The sequence below is a fragment of the Lactuca virosa genome, chromosome 4 (assembly GCF_052849685.1).
Source record: "Lactuca virosa cultivar CGN04683 chromosome 4, Lactuca_virosa_CGN04683_v6, whole genome shotgun sequence".
Classification (NCBI taxonomy): Eukaryota; Viridiplantae; Streptophyta; class Magnoliopsida; order Asterales; family Asteraceae; genus Lactuca; species Lactuca virosa.
The window spans coordinates 438217256-438236317 of NC_136429.1; the positions used below are offsets into that span (position 1 = coordinate 438217256).

Below are 19062 nucleotides of genomic sequence, written 5' to 3' on the forward strand. Positions count from 1 at the left end.
TCAAACTCTAAACATTATTTTATCAATTGAAGTTTTATTAAACGGTTAGTAAATTTTCTTTCGCGCTTAAACGTCCAAACTTAATACGTGATATTAAATTTAATATTTGATCGTGTCAATTATATAAAATTGTAATTTATAAAAGAATATTGATTAAATGTGATTTTAAATTGATGTATACCAAGGCTTATTGGATTCATTCAGTAACCATGAAATCAAATTTTTTTAAACTAGAATTATAAAAATATCAAAGACCCTTTATTAAACTCAAATCTATGCAGTACAATTTCAATAGCGCTTGCACGTCACCTGTATGTGCTAGTGGGATAAAAGATACCTAATCGCTAGTGTTATCTTTTGATGCCCGAGGTGTATTCCTGATTTCCATAACCTAGTTATAGGCCAATTACACAAGTTCGTCAAACTGGATGATTTTCTCGGGGATATGTTGTGATAAATGTCACCTAAGCAATAGAGATCTAAGTCATAGATGAGATCAAACATGTCTATTAAACTTTGTAATTAGCGATTCCATAAAGCTAGGAATTATATATTATAATATAATTGATACTCAACAAGATCATAGTCAAGTATCAAACATTTCATCTCTATCATATCATAGCTGCAAATAATTGTATCAAGTACCAAGATTTGCATATCAACTAAATTTCAAAAGCATACAATTGTCACAAAAAGGAAAACGGTAACATATCTCATATTGCATATATTGGCATATTCAACAATTATTAATATCATAATTTAACTAATCGATCCGTTTCCGGAAAGTAGTTTTCGACCATGTACAAGGTTTATGAAAAGTCTATCGACTCACCTTTGTATTCGGAAATTGAATTACTCTTTCACTTTAACTCGCAAACTCTAAAAGAGACCTAAAAACAAATATATTTGTATTTAATATCAGTCTTTACCACATAGATTATAAATTTATAAATAGATCTTGAACTTAAATAAATTAAAAGTCCGTAAACACAATATTTTTTAGATTTAGACTATGGTTTTTAAGTCTTAATTAGATTAACGTTTTATATCATAACCCTTACTGTTATAACCAAACATGGCTTATTATTATTGTATTTTCTCTAAACCTCATAGTTAAAATTACACATTTAATTTTCTTAATCGTCAAACGAGCTTAATCGTAATCATATTTAAATTTAGATTAGACGTGAATTCTTAAACTAACTTTTAATGACCAAGAGATCATTATAACTAATAGTGTCTAAATTACATCTTGATAACCCAATTAATTAATTAAGTAAATAATTATTCTAGCATTTAAACTTCATAACCTATTCTTATGTTAAGGACTATGATTTTATTTTGTATAAGATACAGAGACTATGATCCCACAGTATCATATAGACATATTCCTATATCATCGTGAAAGGTTTGCATGGGCTTTCATTCCCATAGACACCCTAACATATAAATCATCTAGCCACAAATGAGAGTTAATCATGGTCAAATTTGAGCGTGTGTTGTGCAATCCTCACCCGTTTGACTTCCATCGATATGTATTGAACTATATCAGTCACAATGAAAAATCGTATAAGTCTTTTTTTGTTGTTAATTGTTTTTCTTATGTTACATGTTTGAGAAGAATTGGGAAATCGGGCAGCAGACTCAAGCATTAAGGGTTTCATGTTAATTGAGTTTCAGGAGCACATAGTGCTGCACTTCTAACCTTAAGCAAATATACACTCCAATTTTTTTTATCCCGTCTGAATTTCTTTCGTGTGCAGGTAATGGAAAGGAAAGTCGCACATGTCTCTTCAAGGATTTGGAGCAACGAGTTTGCAACAAGTTCCAATAATAGGGAAGGAAAGAAGGGCTACATATAGTATTTTAGCAGCGAGATATAACATATAAGTCATGGATGAACAGGAAACATGAGAGGTTTGGGGATCAAGATGTTGGTATGAAACAGGGACAAAAGAAAGAAAGTACACAAGTTTAATAATAGGAAAGTAAAACACAAATTGAACACAAAACAGGAAGGCAAAGTCTACACTTTTTTTCATAGACTACTAGAATGGGAATAATTCCAACGTACACTTTGCCAACTATTAAGCTAGAAAAAGACTAAAAACAAGGAGCTACTTCTACCTATCTACATAAAAACAGGACCCATTTGCCAACATGGCCTTGGACTTATTCAAAATAAAGGACTGAGTAAAACACCAAAAAAAAAAACGTGTGCAGTAAAAAAATCTGAATTACAGTTACATGTTCCTCCTTAATTCAGACTTTTTGATATCTGTTTGACTCCAATCAAGTTCTGCATCTCCTTATGCTTTAGTTTTGCCATTACTTTTGTCACTATGTCTGCCTTTTGATTCATACTGCATACATGGGTTACCTTTATTTCACTATTCTCCACACACTCTCTTATAAAGTGAAATCTTATGTCGATGTGCTTGCTCTGCCCGTGAAACACCGGGTTCCTCATGAGATAAATAACTGACTTATTATCAACAAATAGAGTTGTTGGTTCTAGTTTTTCTCCTGTTATCTAAGTAAGCAAGCGACGTAGCCATATTCCTTGACAAGTTGCTGAGGTGGCAGCCATGGAATCCGCCTCACATGAAGACAGTGCCACACATCTTTGTTTTTCAGAAGTCCATGTAACCAGATTCCCATTCACATAGAATGTCATCCCACTGGTGCTTCTTCTATCATTGATATCCATTCCCAAATCACTATCGGAGTACCCAGAGATTGTAAACTTGCCTTTTCCCCTAGTATACAGTAAACTATAGTCTAAAGTGCCTCTCACATATCTAAGTATGCCCTTTACAGCTTGAAGGTGTTTCGTGGTTGGCCTTTCCATGAAACGGCTTACCACCCCAACAACAAAGGATATGTCCGGACGAGTATGAGTTAAATACCTCAGTCCGCCTATGATGCTCCTGTACTCGGTTGGATCCACCAATTCTCCATCTTCATCCTTGGTTAACTACACTTTGTGTTCCAATGGGCTTGTGGTGGGATTGCAGTGCAAAATCCGGGTCTTGGTTAAAATATTCTTTGCATATGCTTCTTGTTTTAGAGTGATTCCTGCATCTTTTTGATGTACCTCGATTCCCAGATAGTAACTCAGGAGCCCGATATCACTCATCTCAAATTTTTCATTCATCTCCTGTTTGAAACACTTCAATTCTTCATGGCAGTTTCCTATTAGCATGAGGTCATCGACATACACACCAATTATCGGAATTTTTTCTTCTTTCTTCCTGGTATAAACTACGTACTCTTGTGTGCATCTTACAAAACCCAGACTCTTCAAATATCTGTCTAGGCAAGCATTCCATGCTTGGGGTGCCTGCTTTAACCCATAAAGGGCCTTCGAGAGTTTGTACACCTTGTTCTCTTCACCTCTTTTTACAAACCCATCAGGTTAAGATACATAGACTTCTTCCTCCAACTTACCATTCAGAAACGCTGATTTGACGTCTAGATGATGCACACGCCATCCATTGCAACATGCAAGGGCTAGTATTACTTGTACCGTTTCAATTCTTGCCACTGGTGCAAAGACTTCTTCATAGTCGATCCCCTGTTTTTGAACATACCCCTTCGCCACAGTTCTAGCTTTATGTTTCAGAATATTTCCATTTGGTTCTTGTTTCACCTTGAAAAACTGCTTCAAACCAATTGGATTTCGATCCTTTGGAAGATCGACTAACCTCCAGGTCTTATTCTTTTCAATTGACGCTAGTTCAAATTTCATGGCGTTCACCCACTCTTTTCTTTTCTTCGCATCTATATATGAGGTTGGTTCTTCCTCATCGTGGACCATCATGAGCTACTCTGTTTGGTCGTACAGATCTGATAAAAGTCGATATCTATTTAGCGCACCTCAGCCTGTGGAGCTCGAGGCGGTACTTGAGGAGCCGACTTGTGACACTGGTGAGTTCGGTGTAATTGGTGTATTAGGTGTTAACGGTGGGCTTAATGAACTATCATGTGGGCTCAATTGTGTGTCCATTTGTGAGCTAATGGGCTGAGATTCACCTTTAATCCAATCTTCTTCAGATTGTGGCATTACGTATGCATCTGGGGTGCCAGGGATAGGCCCAACTTCATCATAGTCAAGGTCGTTGATGTCAAACCCTTCAACTATGAAACTCATCCCTGGTGTCGGCTTAATCTTAGCCTTCTTCTCCCACATCCATTCCTTCTTTTCATCAAATATCACGTTTCAGCTCACACACATCAATCCTGTTACTCGATCTAATAATCGATATGCTTTGGTGCCTTTCTCAACTCCAAGATGCACAACCTTTTTGCTTCTGTCATCTATTTTCTTTAGATGGTTTTGAGTTGCCATCATGTGTGCAACACACCCAAATACCCTTAAATTACTTACGTGTGGCTTTCTTCCGGTCCACATCTCATACGGTGTGGATTCCTGGAGAGCTTTCATGCTTGCCCTATTCAAGATGTACACAACATGGTTGACGACTTCTCTCCATAATACATCAGACACACTCATGGTCTTCAACCAACTTCTAACCATTTCCAAAACAATCCTGTTCCGTCTCTCCACCACACCATTCTGTTGTGGGGAGTATAGAGAGGTATAATGACGTTCCAGACTAGTCTCATCGCAATATGTGGTGAATTGACTTGAAAGAAATTCACCACCACGATCTGTTCTAAGAAGCTTCACCTTTTCACCTGTTTCAGCTTCAACCTTTGCCCTGAAGTTCTTAAAAACTTGGAAGGGTTCATCTTTTGTTTTTAAAAGATATACCCACATGACTCTACTGAAATCATCAACGAGTAGCATAAAGTACCTATTCCCAGCCGGTGTAGGAGGTGAGATCGATCCACACAAGTCGCCATGTATAAGCTCTAGCCTTTTCTTTGCCCTGTGATTCGTTCATAACGGATACGAATTCCTTGATCGTTTCCCTACCAAAAATCCTTCACATAGTTGAGATGGTGTGCTTATTCTTGGCATTCCAATGACCAGTCCCTTTTCTTACATCAACTTTAGTGCATTAAAATTCACATGGCCCATTCTTGCGTGCCAAAGCCATGTGGGTTCATTGATTTCAACAATCATGCACTTTGAGTTTACTTCTACTAACTCTATCTTGTAGAGTCGATTTAGGGAGCTCTAGAACTTCATCAATAGTCTTCCTGCAACATCATGTACCCATTAAAATGGGTATTTTATTCTAATCTCATATCCACCTTCTGCCAGCTGTCCAGACATGTTATGTTACTGCATAAATCTAGGATATAATATACTTCTTCAAGCTTGCGATGTTCTCCATTTTTTAATTGAAAGACAATCATGCCCTTTCCTTTATTTCTGACTCAAGACTCATTCCCAAACTTTACATAGCCTTGAATCTTTTTATCCAACTCTTTGAACTTGCAGTTGTCCCCAGTCATGTGGTTGATGGCCCCTGTGTCAAGGTACCAGACATTTGAGTGGCTTGCAACATCTCGTCTTGTCTTCAATGGTGGGTTTATGTTTTCTTCATTCAGGAAGACTTCACCTATCTCTTCATTTCCATCAAAGGATGATAGGAGTAGTGCATGTTTGTTGTCAATATGGTCTTGAATCAAGCTGTTCACTTGATTTCTCTCACGCCTCAGATTCTTAAATTCAACAACATAGTGACCAAATTCATGACAGTTGTAGTACTGCACAGTACTTTTGTCTTGATTACTTGATTGGCCATGTTTTTCTTCCTTTTGATGATGTAAGTTTCCTCTTCCATAACCATCACGAACACCATTGTTTCCACCTCTATTGCGGCCTCTACCTCTTCCACGTGAGCCTCCAAACCCACCACGATTTCCTTTGTGAGTGGACTTGTAATCTTCTTCTTTCTTCTTATTTCTTTCCGACCATTCTTGGTGGGTCAAAAGAAGTTTTATTTCTTCATTATCACTGTGTCCCTTCATCCTTTCTTCATGAGCTTTCAACCTTCCTATGACTTCTTCAACCGTCATCTCATCCAAATTACCAAATTGCTCTAGAGTGGAAGAAATCTGAAGGAACTTAGATGGTACAGATCTTCTTAGTTTCTTCACTACATAGGATTTTTCTACTGCATCCCCCAAGGCTAGAATGGTACTTGTGAGAACAAGCATCTGATTTCACAGGGACAAGGATTGAAAACTCAAACCTTGAGTCAATGCTTAAGATCAATGTCTGCTTCTGATTAAGTGTTCCAATCAAGTCTGGCAAGACCAGTCGAGACTGAAGATGAGAATCAACAAAGTACTTCAAGTATTAAATATGGAACTATGAGTATAATCAAGGTAAAGACAATAAATGAACAAGTAGAATGTTTGAAAGAGTTTGATTTGAGAGAAAATTGAAAGTGAAGTAAATTCAAATATAACTATCTTTGGAGCAACAATCCGTCTACTATTCTTGTGATTAATCACTCCTTATATAGGAAAAGTAGGTACAACGTACAGACCGAAATGTATACAAAGGATCGGATAAACAAGTTACTTCTGACACTCTGATTATCCCAATTGACAAAAGACTAAGTCCTATGTAAGGTTACATTAAGTAAAAGAAAAGAATAATTAATGCACAAAGGGATACACTATCTCGGATCATGTCTTCATCTCGTACCATGAAGTCTACTCCGGACTTTAACTTCTATCTCTAACCACAAGATTATCTTGTACCTCAACCCACTTCGGACTCAAGACTGACTTTGGAACTCCAAGGGTTAGAGATTGCTAGAGGTTCATTTTCGGGTTCTAACAATCTCCCTCTAAGTGAACTTAGCAATCCAGTCAGCTTAGTTCGAGTCTTCCTTGATAAACACATACGCCCTGTACAACCAATCTTTGACTTCTATGTACCACTGCAGCTGACTTATGAACTTAACCTTCACTTGCTCTGATGCGTCATACTTTGGTGCATGATTGATAAACTTCCGAAGGGCCTTGGTGGGAACCAGATGTTTTTGAAGGACTCGCAAGAAGTCCTTCTTGTTAGTTTTTCTTTGAAGATAGACAAATCCTAACATTGGTTCATTAATGGGCCCCTCTCTCAATATCTCCGCTTCTGGTAGCTTGAAGTCAATCTTGGCCAAGTATTTTTCGGTTCCGAACAGATGGGCGAATTCAAAGTCGCATAGACAAAATTCAGCTACATAATCTTTGAGGAAGCTCAAAGCAGCGTGGTAAGCTGCCATGCTAAGATCATCAACTTGGTGACTTATAAAATGAGCAACAATCGTCAGGATGCCATTTGGATTGATTGCAGGAAAGTCGGCATCTATGATGGTTTTTTGAGTTGGTTTGTTTCGGTGATGTGGTATCGGAACAACACACAATTCAGTTCGAACTTGGTTAGGATTTTCCTTCCGAACCCAGAAATTTTAGTGATTCTTTTCCGAGACCATAATTGTTTTTGAGGAAGTGCGTTCATAGAGTAAAAGGTCTTTAATCTATCACGTTCCGTTCTGATGATCATTTATGGATCATCTTCCGGGTGGAAAGGAGCGAACTTTGTGTAGAACTTGCTGTAAGGAGAGAGAGGCAGGTCAATATGGTCCGAATCTTGGTTGGGAAGATCATAGTACATAAAAGCCACTATGTCCACATCATGTTGAAGGGTTTTGAGCATTCTAACACTCCTATGGTGTACATGCAACCCTAGATGCTTTGGATCTATGTTTTCTCTAATATACATGCAAACTTTGTTTTTCCAAAGCATCATCCTAACTAGCATACAATGGAGTATCTTTACTGCAAATTCTAGTTATATGACATACCTTTTGTTGTAGTTGGAAGCCTTGGACCTTTAAGAACTTAGTGCCCCAAGTGTTACACCTCAAATGGAATCACACAACACCACCAACAATGGATGAACTTGAGAGGAGGTTACTTGCACTTCATAAAATCGGCTTGCCCTCTTGTAAGCTAACTTAGGTGTCAATTTTTGTAGCTATGAGACTTCTTATATAGTGTGACACAACTAGGGTTAGACCATGTAAATCCTAATGTGCATGATTTTCCACATTCCTTAGGCTCCATGGGTTTTAACCTCCATGGAGTATCCATGGGTCACCTCATGGGTTTAGCCCAACATAAAGATCTATGGATCATAAGCCCACTTTATAAGAATGAATGATTTACACAATCAATCGTCATATATTCAATTAGTCTCTTTTGATCACAAAATTAATTCCAAATTAATTCTTGATCAATACTAATTAAATAATATGATTTCATATTAATATATTAGAACTTATAATATATTAATAAACCATAAACGACCTCTTCTCAATTATCCATCCTTCAGATTGTTCCGGTGCCATGCAACCCAAATGGACCATGCTACTCTCGGGTCAAGTACATACCAATTATAGTTATGGACTTAGACACTAATCCAACAGTCTCCCACTTGGATAAGTCTAATAACTATTATTGCAAGTACGACTCCACAACCCGACTAGCAATCATAGCTCTTAAAAGCCGCTGTGGAATTCTGACCTAGTCAATGACGCGTCCATTAGATAAGGTATCATATATTGCTCCATTCTAGATATCATATGGAATGAGGCATGGATTATAATCATTCTTTCTGTCCATATGTTGTTTCCCGATTTACGATTTATGACGACCGACTAATTGAACAAATCAAATCAGTCCAGGCCTGGTGTCATCACTAAATCATCGAGGGGCCCACAGATATCGCTTTTATCCACAAGGGGTAAAGAAAAAGATAAAATTCGACCCAAATGCTCGCTTATACTTACTCATCAAATTACACACAATAATATGTTTTATAACATCCAAGTTACTGGTGCGTTTACATATGTCAATGTGCAACCGACTCGCAACTACAACTCACATGTATCCGTTTCAAGAATATAAGATATTATCGTCTCATGATCACTCGTGATAAAATCCATGAAGTGATTCAGATGAGCGTAGGTTGAATCCAATACTCGAATCTTATTCCTGGAGTACTCATGAACACGGCAGCCACGTTGTCCTAGACAAACTATAGACCCATTCATGACAGTCTTGCCTTAATACCTACTTCCAAAGTATGATCGACTATGGATGGATTGAATAACCTAGTTATTCAGGAAGTCAAAACATACAAAGTGAAACACAAGAATAATACTAATCCTATATGGCGTAACAACTTTTGAGTCCCATATTGATTACTCATTATTCATTATATAATGTTCCGAATTATCAACGTAATACTTGAATTAAAACAATAGTCATGCCATGCTCCAATCATGCACACTATGTTTGTCTAAAAAATAGTTATGCCATGCACTAAGCATGCACACTGTGTTTGTCTATGGTCCTTACTTTGTGAAATAGATCAATTGAAAAACATTTCAATGATGCTCATTTTAAAATTCCAAATCCTTATTGCAAGTGTAAGAATTCCAAATTCTTGTCACCGCTAGAAAGTTTTAGATTCTAAACTATCCTTCAAAGATTCTTTTGTAATTTCTAGGTGCCAAAAGTCACAGGACTTGACGAATGATATTATAAAATATTCCTTTGGACATTGTTACAAGACAATTCCATGGAAATGAAGTCTCAAATTCAAAGTACATTCCTTTGAACATCATTTTTGCATAAAAGTTTCAAAATTTCTCATCTATTCTTCAACACCCAATATGGAAACATTCCATACTTGCCATACGAAAATTCATTATTAATAGACTCCTGTCTATTGATAATAATGTTAATATGGTCCTTCCATTACTATACTTCCAACTGTCCTTAAGAGACCAATCCTTGGCGAACCTTAGATTGTCCTTAACAGTTGTTTAACCACTTTAGTCATATCTGGTTCTATTATAGCCCTAGGCATTCGGAAAATTAGAACACGAGAATATTATAACATATGAATCGATCCTATACCCAAAGCATATGGGACACGATTCATAATGTCTAACATAAAGACATGATATTTGATCAGTCTTTTGCTATAACATTTCTATTTGCCAAGTTCTCATAATTTTGACTATGAAGAGCGATGCCGTAATCATAATCAAATTTTGAGAACGCAATTAACATTTCCATATATAGAATTTCCTTATGTTGAACCATTCCAACATAACATTCATATATATATATATATATATATATATATATATATATATATATATATATATATGTATATATATATATATATTTGACTAAATTTGATTAAAATCTCAATCTAAGCTTTTAGAATTTAAATGAAGTATAAATTCCTCTCCCTTAATTATAGCAAAACAACTTTTCAAACCCTACAACTTTGTGAATTGAAACCTTTGTTTTCTTTAATTATCATTGCTAACTTGCAACACTTACCATAATAATTATGCTCCCACTAGCATAATAATTATTATTAGCATAACACTTATGCTCCCACTAGCTTTGACATGTATTCAGAAATCAGGTGGACTTCTGGAAATCAATAATTATTGACTTTCATTACCAAAGTTCAGATTTCTAATACGAGATGCTTCGATAAGACTTTATCTAGGCTTCTGAAAATCATACACCTCTCCTTAGATGGCTCACATGTTTGTCTTAACAATTTTAGAACTTACAGCCATAAGTCTGGAATGTTTAGACCTTTGTTATTTCTCACAATTCAAATTATGAAGAGGGATGCTGTAATCATAATCGAATTTGAGAATGCAAATATCACAATTTCTATCTCCTTAAAATCTACTTAGTGAAAGCGTTTCCTCACAATAATTTTCATGAATCGGAAAGAAACCTTACGACACTTAGATTTTATGGTGTGTGTGTTCCTATCCATGTGAATTTGTCATGACCATAATCTCAAGACATGGTTAGTGACAATTCCAAATTCGTATGGACTGAACTTGTTCAATCTCAATTTCTTGCCACCTAGCAGCACAAGGGCCTTCCATTGCTTCCAGTTTGTTATGCAACCAATTGAGAACTCTTAGAACTCACATGCATAGTCAACTTTAACTGGAATAGGCACAGAACCAAGAATATGTCAACACGATAGGTTATAAACATAAAGTCGTGTGCTAGTGATAAACAATATGTTTTATTCTTGGTTAGTTCTTGAAGCTTTTCCAAGATCTTTAAGACTCCCATTTCCCACTTGATATATAAGATTCTCTTGTTATGAATCATTCCTTGACAAAACAAATATTTAAGAGTTAGTGCGGATTCATATCAAGAACATTGGCCTTAGATGGTCTTTGTTTTATCCAAAACATCACAACGTACCAATTTCAAATGTATAAGAGTAGAAAACTTTTTACTCTACATTTGATAAGTGTTTTAAACCTTTCTTAAGATTATGTCACTCAAGGTTACAATCTTGGAGTATGACTCTAATACGTGTTTTGGGAACGAAGTATGACTCATCTTCTTGATTTAAACTATTTCAACAATTCACGATTCCTTTTCTTAGCCATACAAATGCACTAAAATGTCTTTAGAGGATCAATTGTGATATGGTTTTTCCATAAACATTAAGATGATCATAAAATACGATACTAAAGTACTCTCCCATCTTTTCAGATCGGAGAAACTTTGTCTTTCTGCCTAATTTGATTCTTCTCGTTCGTTCTGCCATACATTGAACCTTTTCCAATGTTTTAGAATTATACTTAAACTTGTAAGCATAACTATGTTTACTAAACTTTAGTAAATCATGACGAATAGTCTTATTGATCTTTATGGTGGATCTTGACCAACGCACATCCAGTGTACCCGATCCCCTAGTCCTTCACTTGAGTCAGATATACATGTGTACAAGAAATTAGTCTCAATTTACCAAAGATGAAAATTCTCATTCATGACTAATTAAATATATGGGTTGATTGTGTAAATCATCCATACTTGTATAGTGGGCTAAGACTTCATGGATTATCAAGTTGGGCTAAAACCGATAGGATGCTCCATGGATGCTCCATGGTGTATTTGAACCCATGGATCCAAGGAACTGGAAAGCCATGACAATTAGGGTTTACCCTAATTGTTGCACTATATAAAGATCATATCATTGGGAAAATCGGCCACTAGAGAAGGAACATGAGGGCTAGCCGATTTTCATGAAGTGTGTATTTCTCTCTAAGTTATTCCAAAAGCATATGATGTTGTGTGAACCATTTGAGGTGTCACACTTGGGGCACTAGGCTCTCGAGCTTAATGGAGTCATTCTACATCAAAGAGGTATGTATTCTAACTTGTTATATTTCATATGAATCAATGTTTTTGTATACTAGTTAGTATAATACCTTGGATATTCATATTTGCATGTATAATAGAGAAAACATAGATCCAAGGTATTTAGGGTTGCATGTACACTTAGGAGTGTTAGAATGCTCAAAACCCAACACATCATAAAATACAACTTGCATGATTCCAAGTTTCTGTCCAATTGAAACTTAGGTGATGAGAATTTTTCCTTATTTGGCAAATACTCGACACTACTACAAACGAAAGTATCAAATTCATATTGCTAACATATAAACATACAAACATCAAATTTTACAAAAACCATTGCAAGGAGATATAATAAAAATAAAACAAAATTTTATTTATTTATAAAATGTGGAAAAACTTTTCCTTACAATGCAATTACAAATGAAAACTATGTTATTACATATTTCCTTGCAATCTATCATAACTCCTAAGTTGCAGCTCAAAATTCCGATCTTCGAAACAGGCGATTGAAATCTATCTTCGCGATTAGATCCAACATACTCTTCCTTTAAGCTTGTTTCCCTCTGTATGATCCTACAAAACATCAGAATGCAACCTTGTCACATCATGTATTAAGAATCAATAATTAGGAACTTAATAGAGTTAGACAGTAGACTTATCTGAAGCAGAGTCAAAGTTTTCGACTCTACCTTTTCTCAGATCTTGCAGGTAGTTAGGGAAGCTTTGCAAGCAATGCCCCTTCTCTTGGCAATAGAAGCATACAGACTCTTTGAGAATGGTACACGGGACAATCTCAGACTTAGCCTTTCTCCTTCCCTTGGAAAGAGAAATATTTTCTGGATTTCCAATGTTTCCATTGTCAATGTCCATGGAAGTTTGGGGAGTAGATCTTCCAAAAAAAATTGCTTTTCCAGTGCGCCAAATCATTGCTGATTCAGTAGCAATAAGCAAATAGGTAAGATCAATAAGAGACATGTCGTGGTCTGTCACATAGTAGTCCTTAATGAACTCACTATATAACTCAGGAAGTGATTGAAGAACCCAATAAACAACCAACTTCCTCGAGACAACGACACCCAATACTCTCGGCCTGTCAATATGTGACTTCATCTCCAAGACGTGAGTACACACATGCCTTCCATCTAGATGTTTCATTGCAAGTAGGGCTTGAGTGACCTTAAAATTTTCAAATCATTGAAGTTGTGGGTTAGGGAGAATTATTGGAGGAGGTGGAGAAATTGAAGTATGACTTCCACGATCCAACCACGGGACATCATATTCAAGAGAAAAGCTTGTTCCAAAAGATTTGGGAAGACCATAGTTGTCTGAACTAGACATCTACAAAGAGAGAAATTCACGTTAGTTGATTTAAGTCCTTAATATAACACCCAAATGAAATATTAAGGCTAGGACCCAACACAATATTTTACAATTTGAAAAAGGGACGTCGTAATCCAATTGAAAAATATTTGAAGGTAGGTAAATGACGATTTACCAATTTCCATCACAAAAAACGAAAAAGAATTTTAGGTTTTAAGTGAATTGAAATTCCTAGATCCTTTGAGATTCATTGAAACTTTCAATGTCATGTTTAAATCTTGATTTTTCCCTTCAAGTTTGTGACTGGGATGCTGAGGATCAAAAACAAGGTGTGACTAACCATGCAAATTAGCTTGGTACACCCAATGTTAAAACCACCTAATCAATGTGCCGGTTAACCACACATGCTCCATTGGTCCATGATTAACGTTAAGCTACCCTTTGCCACGCACTGTCAGTCCATATTAGTGTGTCGGTTGACCACACACGCTCCACTAACGACTTAACAAAGTGCAAAGTGCAATTTAATGGGTTAGCACCATATTCAAATTTTCCTAAGTAACTAAGATTTGGGAATTTATATGTGTTTAGTTACTTCATATTTATAATTATACTTTTAATGAAGGGAGGATTAGAGTCCTATCCTACCAGTTCGGCTAACGACCCTGGACCAGTCAAGGAAGCGGTGGGTGAGAGTGGACGACCACTAAACTGTCATTTTATAGTTAGTAACCTTTTACCCCTTATAGATCGGGTTCGTGAATGAGGCCTACTAACGGTAAGACTGACTTTGTTCTTATATATATATATATATATATATATATATATATATATATATATATATATGTGTGTATATATATATATGTATATATATATATATATATATATATATATATATATTAAACCTATAATATTATAATAGTATAAGGGTAGAATTTTAAACTTTAAAATTCTAGGGTTTGGAATTAAATGTTTCAAAAGTTAGACTTTTACATTTACAAATTCCAGAATTTGAGGGCAAGTTTTGAACTATTCAAAAAAGTTTTGGAATCCATAACTTATGAGTTTAATATACGTTTTAATGAAAAGACTCTTGAAAATCGATAACTTGAGGACTGGTTATGTAGTTCATAAAAACCATTTATGGAAAAAGACTCTTCAAGTTCACAAACTATAAGTTTAATGATCTCTTTAAAAGATACTTTTCAATTTCCATAACTTGAGGACAAGTTATGGAATTCATCAAAACCATTTAGATTAAAAAATTCTAACAATAAAATCAAACACTTTGCCTATGATCTAGATTAAACTCATAAGAACAAGACAATTTATATCAAACAAAGTTCATGTAATTAGCCTAACCATATAAACTAATACAAAACATGAAACTTTGACAATTATCTTTTTAAATTGGATAAGCACAATCATTACCACATCAAAAAAAGGTTTATAAGTTCAAAAACAGTTTAGGGTAATGATCCTAGTCTAATTACATCCTTAAAACTCAAAATTTTGCATCCAGGAGCACCAACTCGTCGAGTGCATGAACTAACTCGGCGAGTTGGTCAGTTTAGAGGGTGGACTCGTCGAGTTCCCTAGTGGACTCGGCGAGCCCACTATCCAGACAGCAAAAAATCGATTTTTCAAGCTTTGAAAACAAGTAGCATCAAGTATATAAGAAAACAACCCTAGTCTCTAATGCCACTGAAAGGGTTTTGAGCATTCTAACCCTCCTATGGTGTACATGCAACCCTAGATGCTTTGGATCTATGTTTTCTCTAATATACATGCAAACTTTGTTTTTCCAAAGCATCATCCTAACTAGCATACAATGAAGTATCTTTACTGCAAATTCTAGTTATATGACATACCTTTTGTTGTAGTTGGAAGCCTTGGGCCTTTAAGAACTTAGTGCCCCAAGTGTTGCACTTCAAATGGAATCACACAACACCACCAACAATGGATGAACTTGAGAGGAGGTTACTTGCACTTCATAAAATCGGCTTGCCCTCTTGTAAGCTAACTTAGGTTTCGATTTTGGTAGCTATGAGACTTCTTATATAGTGTGACACAACTAGGGTTACACCATGTAAACCATAATGTGCATGACTTTCCACATTCCTTAGGCTCCATGGACCTCCATGGAGTATCCATGGGTCACCTCATCGGTTTAGCCCAACATAAAGATCTATGGATCATAAGCCCACTTTATAAGAATGAATGATTTACACAATCAATTGTCATATATTCAATTAGTCTCTATTGATCACAAAATTAATTCCAAATTAATTCTTGATCAATACTAATTAAATAATATGATTTCATATTAATAAATTAGAACTTATAATATATTAATAAACCATAAACAACCTCTTCACAATTATCCATCCTTCAGATTGTTCCAGTGCCATGCAGCCCAAATGGACCATGCTACTCTCGGGTCAAGTACATACCAATTATAGTTATGGACTTAGACACTAATCCAACACATGTAAGATCCCATCTCTGCAAAGAGGAGAATGTTGGGTTTTGAGCATTCTAACACTCCTATGGTGTACATGTAACCCTATAAACCTTGGATCTATGTTTTCTCTATTATACATGCAAATATTAACTATTCCAAGGTTTCATCCTAACTAGCATATTATGAAGCACCTATACTAAAAAGTTCTAGTTAGATGACATACCTTTTGATGTAGCTTGATGTCTTTAAGCTTTAAGAGCTTAGCCCCAATAGTGTGGAAGCCTCAAATGGAATCACAAATCACCAAAACACCTTGGAAGAACTTGAGAGAATATGTATGCACACTAAAATCGGCCCACTCTTATTTTCACACACTTGTGTCAATTTTGTGAGCCAAGGACCCCTTTATATATTATGGAGGATTAGGGTTACATCCATATAAACCCTAATACCCATGACCTTTCATTTACATAGGATCCATGGGTTAAAAGCTCCATGGACCATCCATGAAAGCTTAGCCCAACCTAAATGAACTTGGCCCATTCCATATATATAAGAGTCCATATTTAATTAGTTCTTTTTGATCACTTAATTAATTCTAAATTAATTCTTGATCAATACTAATTAAATAATATGATTCCATATTAATATATTAGAACTTATAATATATTAATATAAATCATAAATATACTATTCTCAAAAGACTATCCATATAAATTGTGCCGGTGAAGTGCAACCCAAATGGACCATGCCGGGTCGGGTCAAGTACATACCAAGTATAGTTATGGACTTAGACATTAATCCAACAGTCTCCCACTTGGATAAGTCTAAAACTATTATTGAGTATGACTTCAAAACCTAACTGGCAATTGTAGCTCTTAAAGCCACTGTCGAACTCTGACCTTGTCAATGACTTGTCCATTAGATAAGGGATCATATATTCCTCCATTCTAGATATCATATGGACTGAGACATGGATTATACTCATTCTCTCTGTCCATTTGTTGTTTCCCGATTTTCGATTTATGATGACTGACTGATTGAACAAATCAAATCAGTCCTGGCTTGGCCAAGCACTCACATGTGTCATCGCTAAATCATCGAGGGGCCCACATATATCGCTTTTATCCCGAAGGTAAAAGGAATGGATAAACTTCGACTCATATGGCTTGTTCTACTACTTGTTGAATCATACACAAAGACACGTTTTATAACATCGAGTTACCAAATGCGTATTCGTGCAATCAATGTATAACCAACTTATAGTAGCAAGTCATATCTCTAGGTTTGAAGAATATAAGATATTATCGTCTCATGATCACTCGTGATAAAATCCACGAAGTGATTCAAATGAGCGCGGGTTGAATCCAATACTCAGAACTTATGAGCACTCATGAGTGTTGTAGCACCACTTTGTCCACCAACTTGGACCTCTACAAACCAACCCATGACAGTCTTGATTCATATCTACTTCCAACATATGACCGACTGTGGATGGTTTGAATAACTTAATCATTCAGGAAGAGCGACTTAGTTATTCTGGAAGTCAAAACATGCAAAGTGAAACACAAGAATAAATGAATCAAATTTGGTATCAAACCCTATGAATATAAATAAACACTTTTATTTATCACCTTACTGATTACTCATTATTCATTGTTTCGGTTTTATCAACTTTATACTTGAATTAAAAACACTGGTTGTCCCATGCTCCAAGCATGTACACTATGTTTTTCTTAAACAATAGCTTTGCCATACACCAAGTACGCACTCTATGTTTGTCTATGATCCTTACTTTGTGAAATAAACCAACTGAACATAATTTCAATGATTCTAATTTCACACTCCCAAATCCTTATCGAAAAATGTGAGAATTTCAAATTCCTATCATTTATCGAAATCTGTTTAGATTTTAAACTTATATGCACTGACCCTCCTGTAATGAATATATACAAAGTCACAAAGACTTGTCAACAGTCATTATAAGGTATTCCAATGGAGATCAACTCCATGGAAACTAAGTCTCATATTCAAAGTACATTGCTTTGGACATGCTTCTTGCATTAAGTTTTCTAATCTTACACAGATAACTTCCACCTATGGAGACAACTCCATATTCTCATTTTGACTATCACTTCTGAATAAGAGATGCCTCTTTTCAGAATATGTCAATATGGTCCTTCCAAAATTAGCACTATACTTCCAACTGTCCCTGAGCAACCAATCTTTGGTAAACCTCAGATTTTCCTCGACAATTGCTTAATCATTTTAGTCATATCCAATTCTAGACCTTTTCCCTTCTTAATGCCTCTGGGCATTTGGAAAAATTTAGAAATGACAAATATTATAGCACATGCAATCGATCCTGTACCCAAAGCAAATGGTACACGATTCATGATGTCTCACATAAAGACATGATTCTAGACCAGTCTTTTGCTACAATATTTTTATTTGCCATGTTTTGAAAATTTGACTATGAAGAGGGATGCCGTAATCATAATCGAATTTTGAGAATGCAATATATAGAATTTCCTTAAGTTGAACCAATCCAACATGAAATTCATATATATATTCTTGACTAAAGATGATTAAGGTCTCAATCTAAGCCTTTAGAACTGAAATGAAGTATATCCTCTCCCTTAATTATAGCAAAACAACTTTTTCAATCCCTGCAGCCTCACGAATTGAAACTTTTGTTTTCTATAATCAACGTTGCTCCCACTAACATGATGATTATTACCATAACACTTATGCTCCCACTAGCTTTGACATGTACTCAAAAATCAGCTGGACTTCTAGAAATCAATACTTTATTGACTTTCTTACCAAAGTTCAGATTTATGATACGAGATGCTTTGATAAAACTTTATCAAAATCATACACCTTTCCTTAGATAGCATGCATGTGTGTCTAAACAATTTCAGAACTATGAAAAGGGATGCCGTAATCATAGTCTCAATTGTTTAGACCTTTTGTCATCTGCTTCAAATCTACTTGGTGGAAGTGTTTCCTCACCATCATTTTCATGAATCGGAGAGAAACCTTATGACCCTTAGATTTTATGGTGTATGTGTTCTTATCCATGTGAA

The 19062-nt window shown here is 35.6% G+C and overlaps 1 protein-coding gene across 1 annotated transcript; it reads right to left on the reverse strand.

Annotated features, from left to right (window-relative positions):
* Positions 1 to 5349: 5349 nt before the first annotated feature.
* Positions 5350 to 6135, reverse strand: LOC145106669 (uncharacterized). Its single transcript, XM_079043617.1, has one exon. The coding sequence runs from the start codon at positions 6133 to 6135 to the stop codon at positions 5350 to 5352; it is 786 nt and encodes a 261-aa protein (XP_078899743.1).
* Positions 6136 to 19062: the final 12927 nt, after the last annotated feature.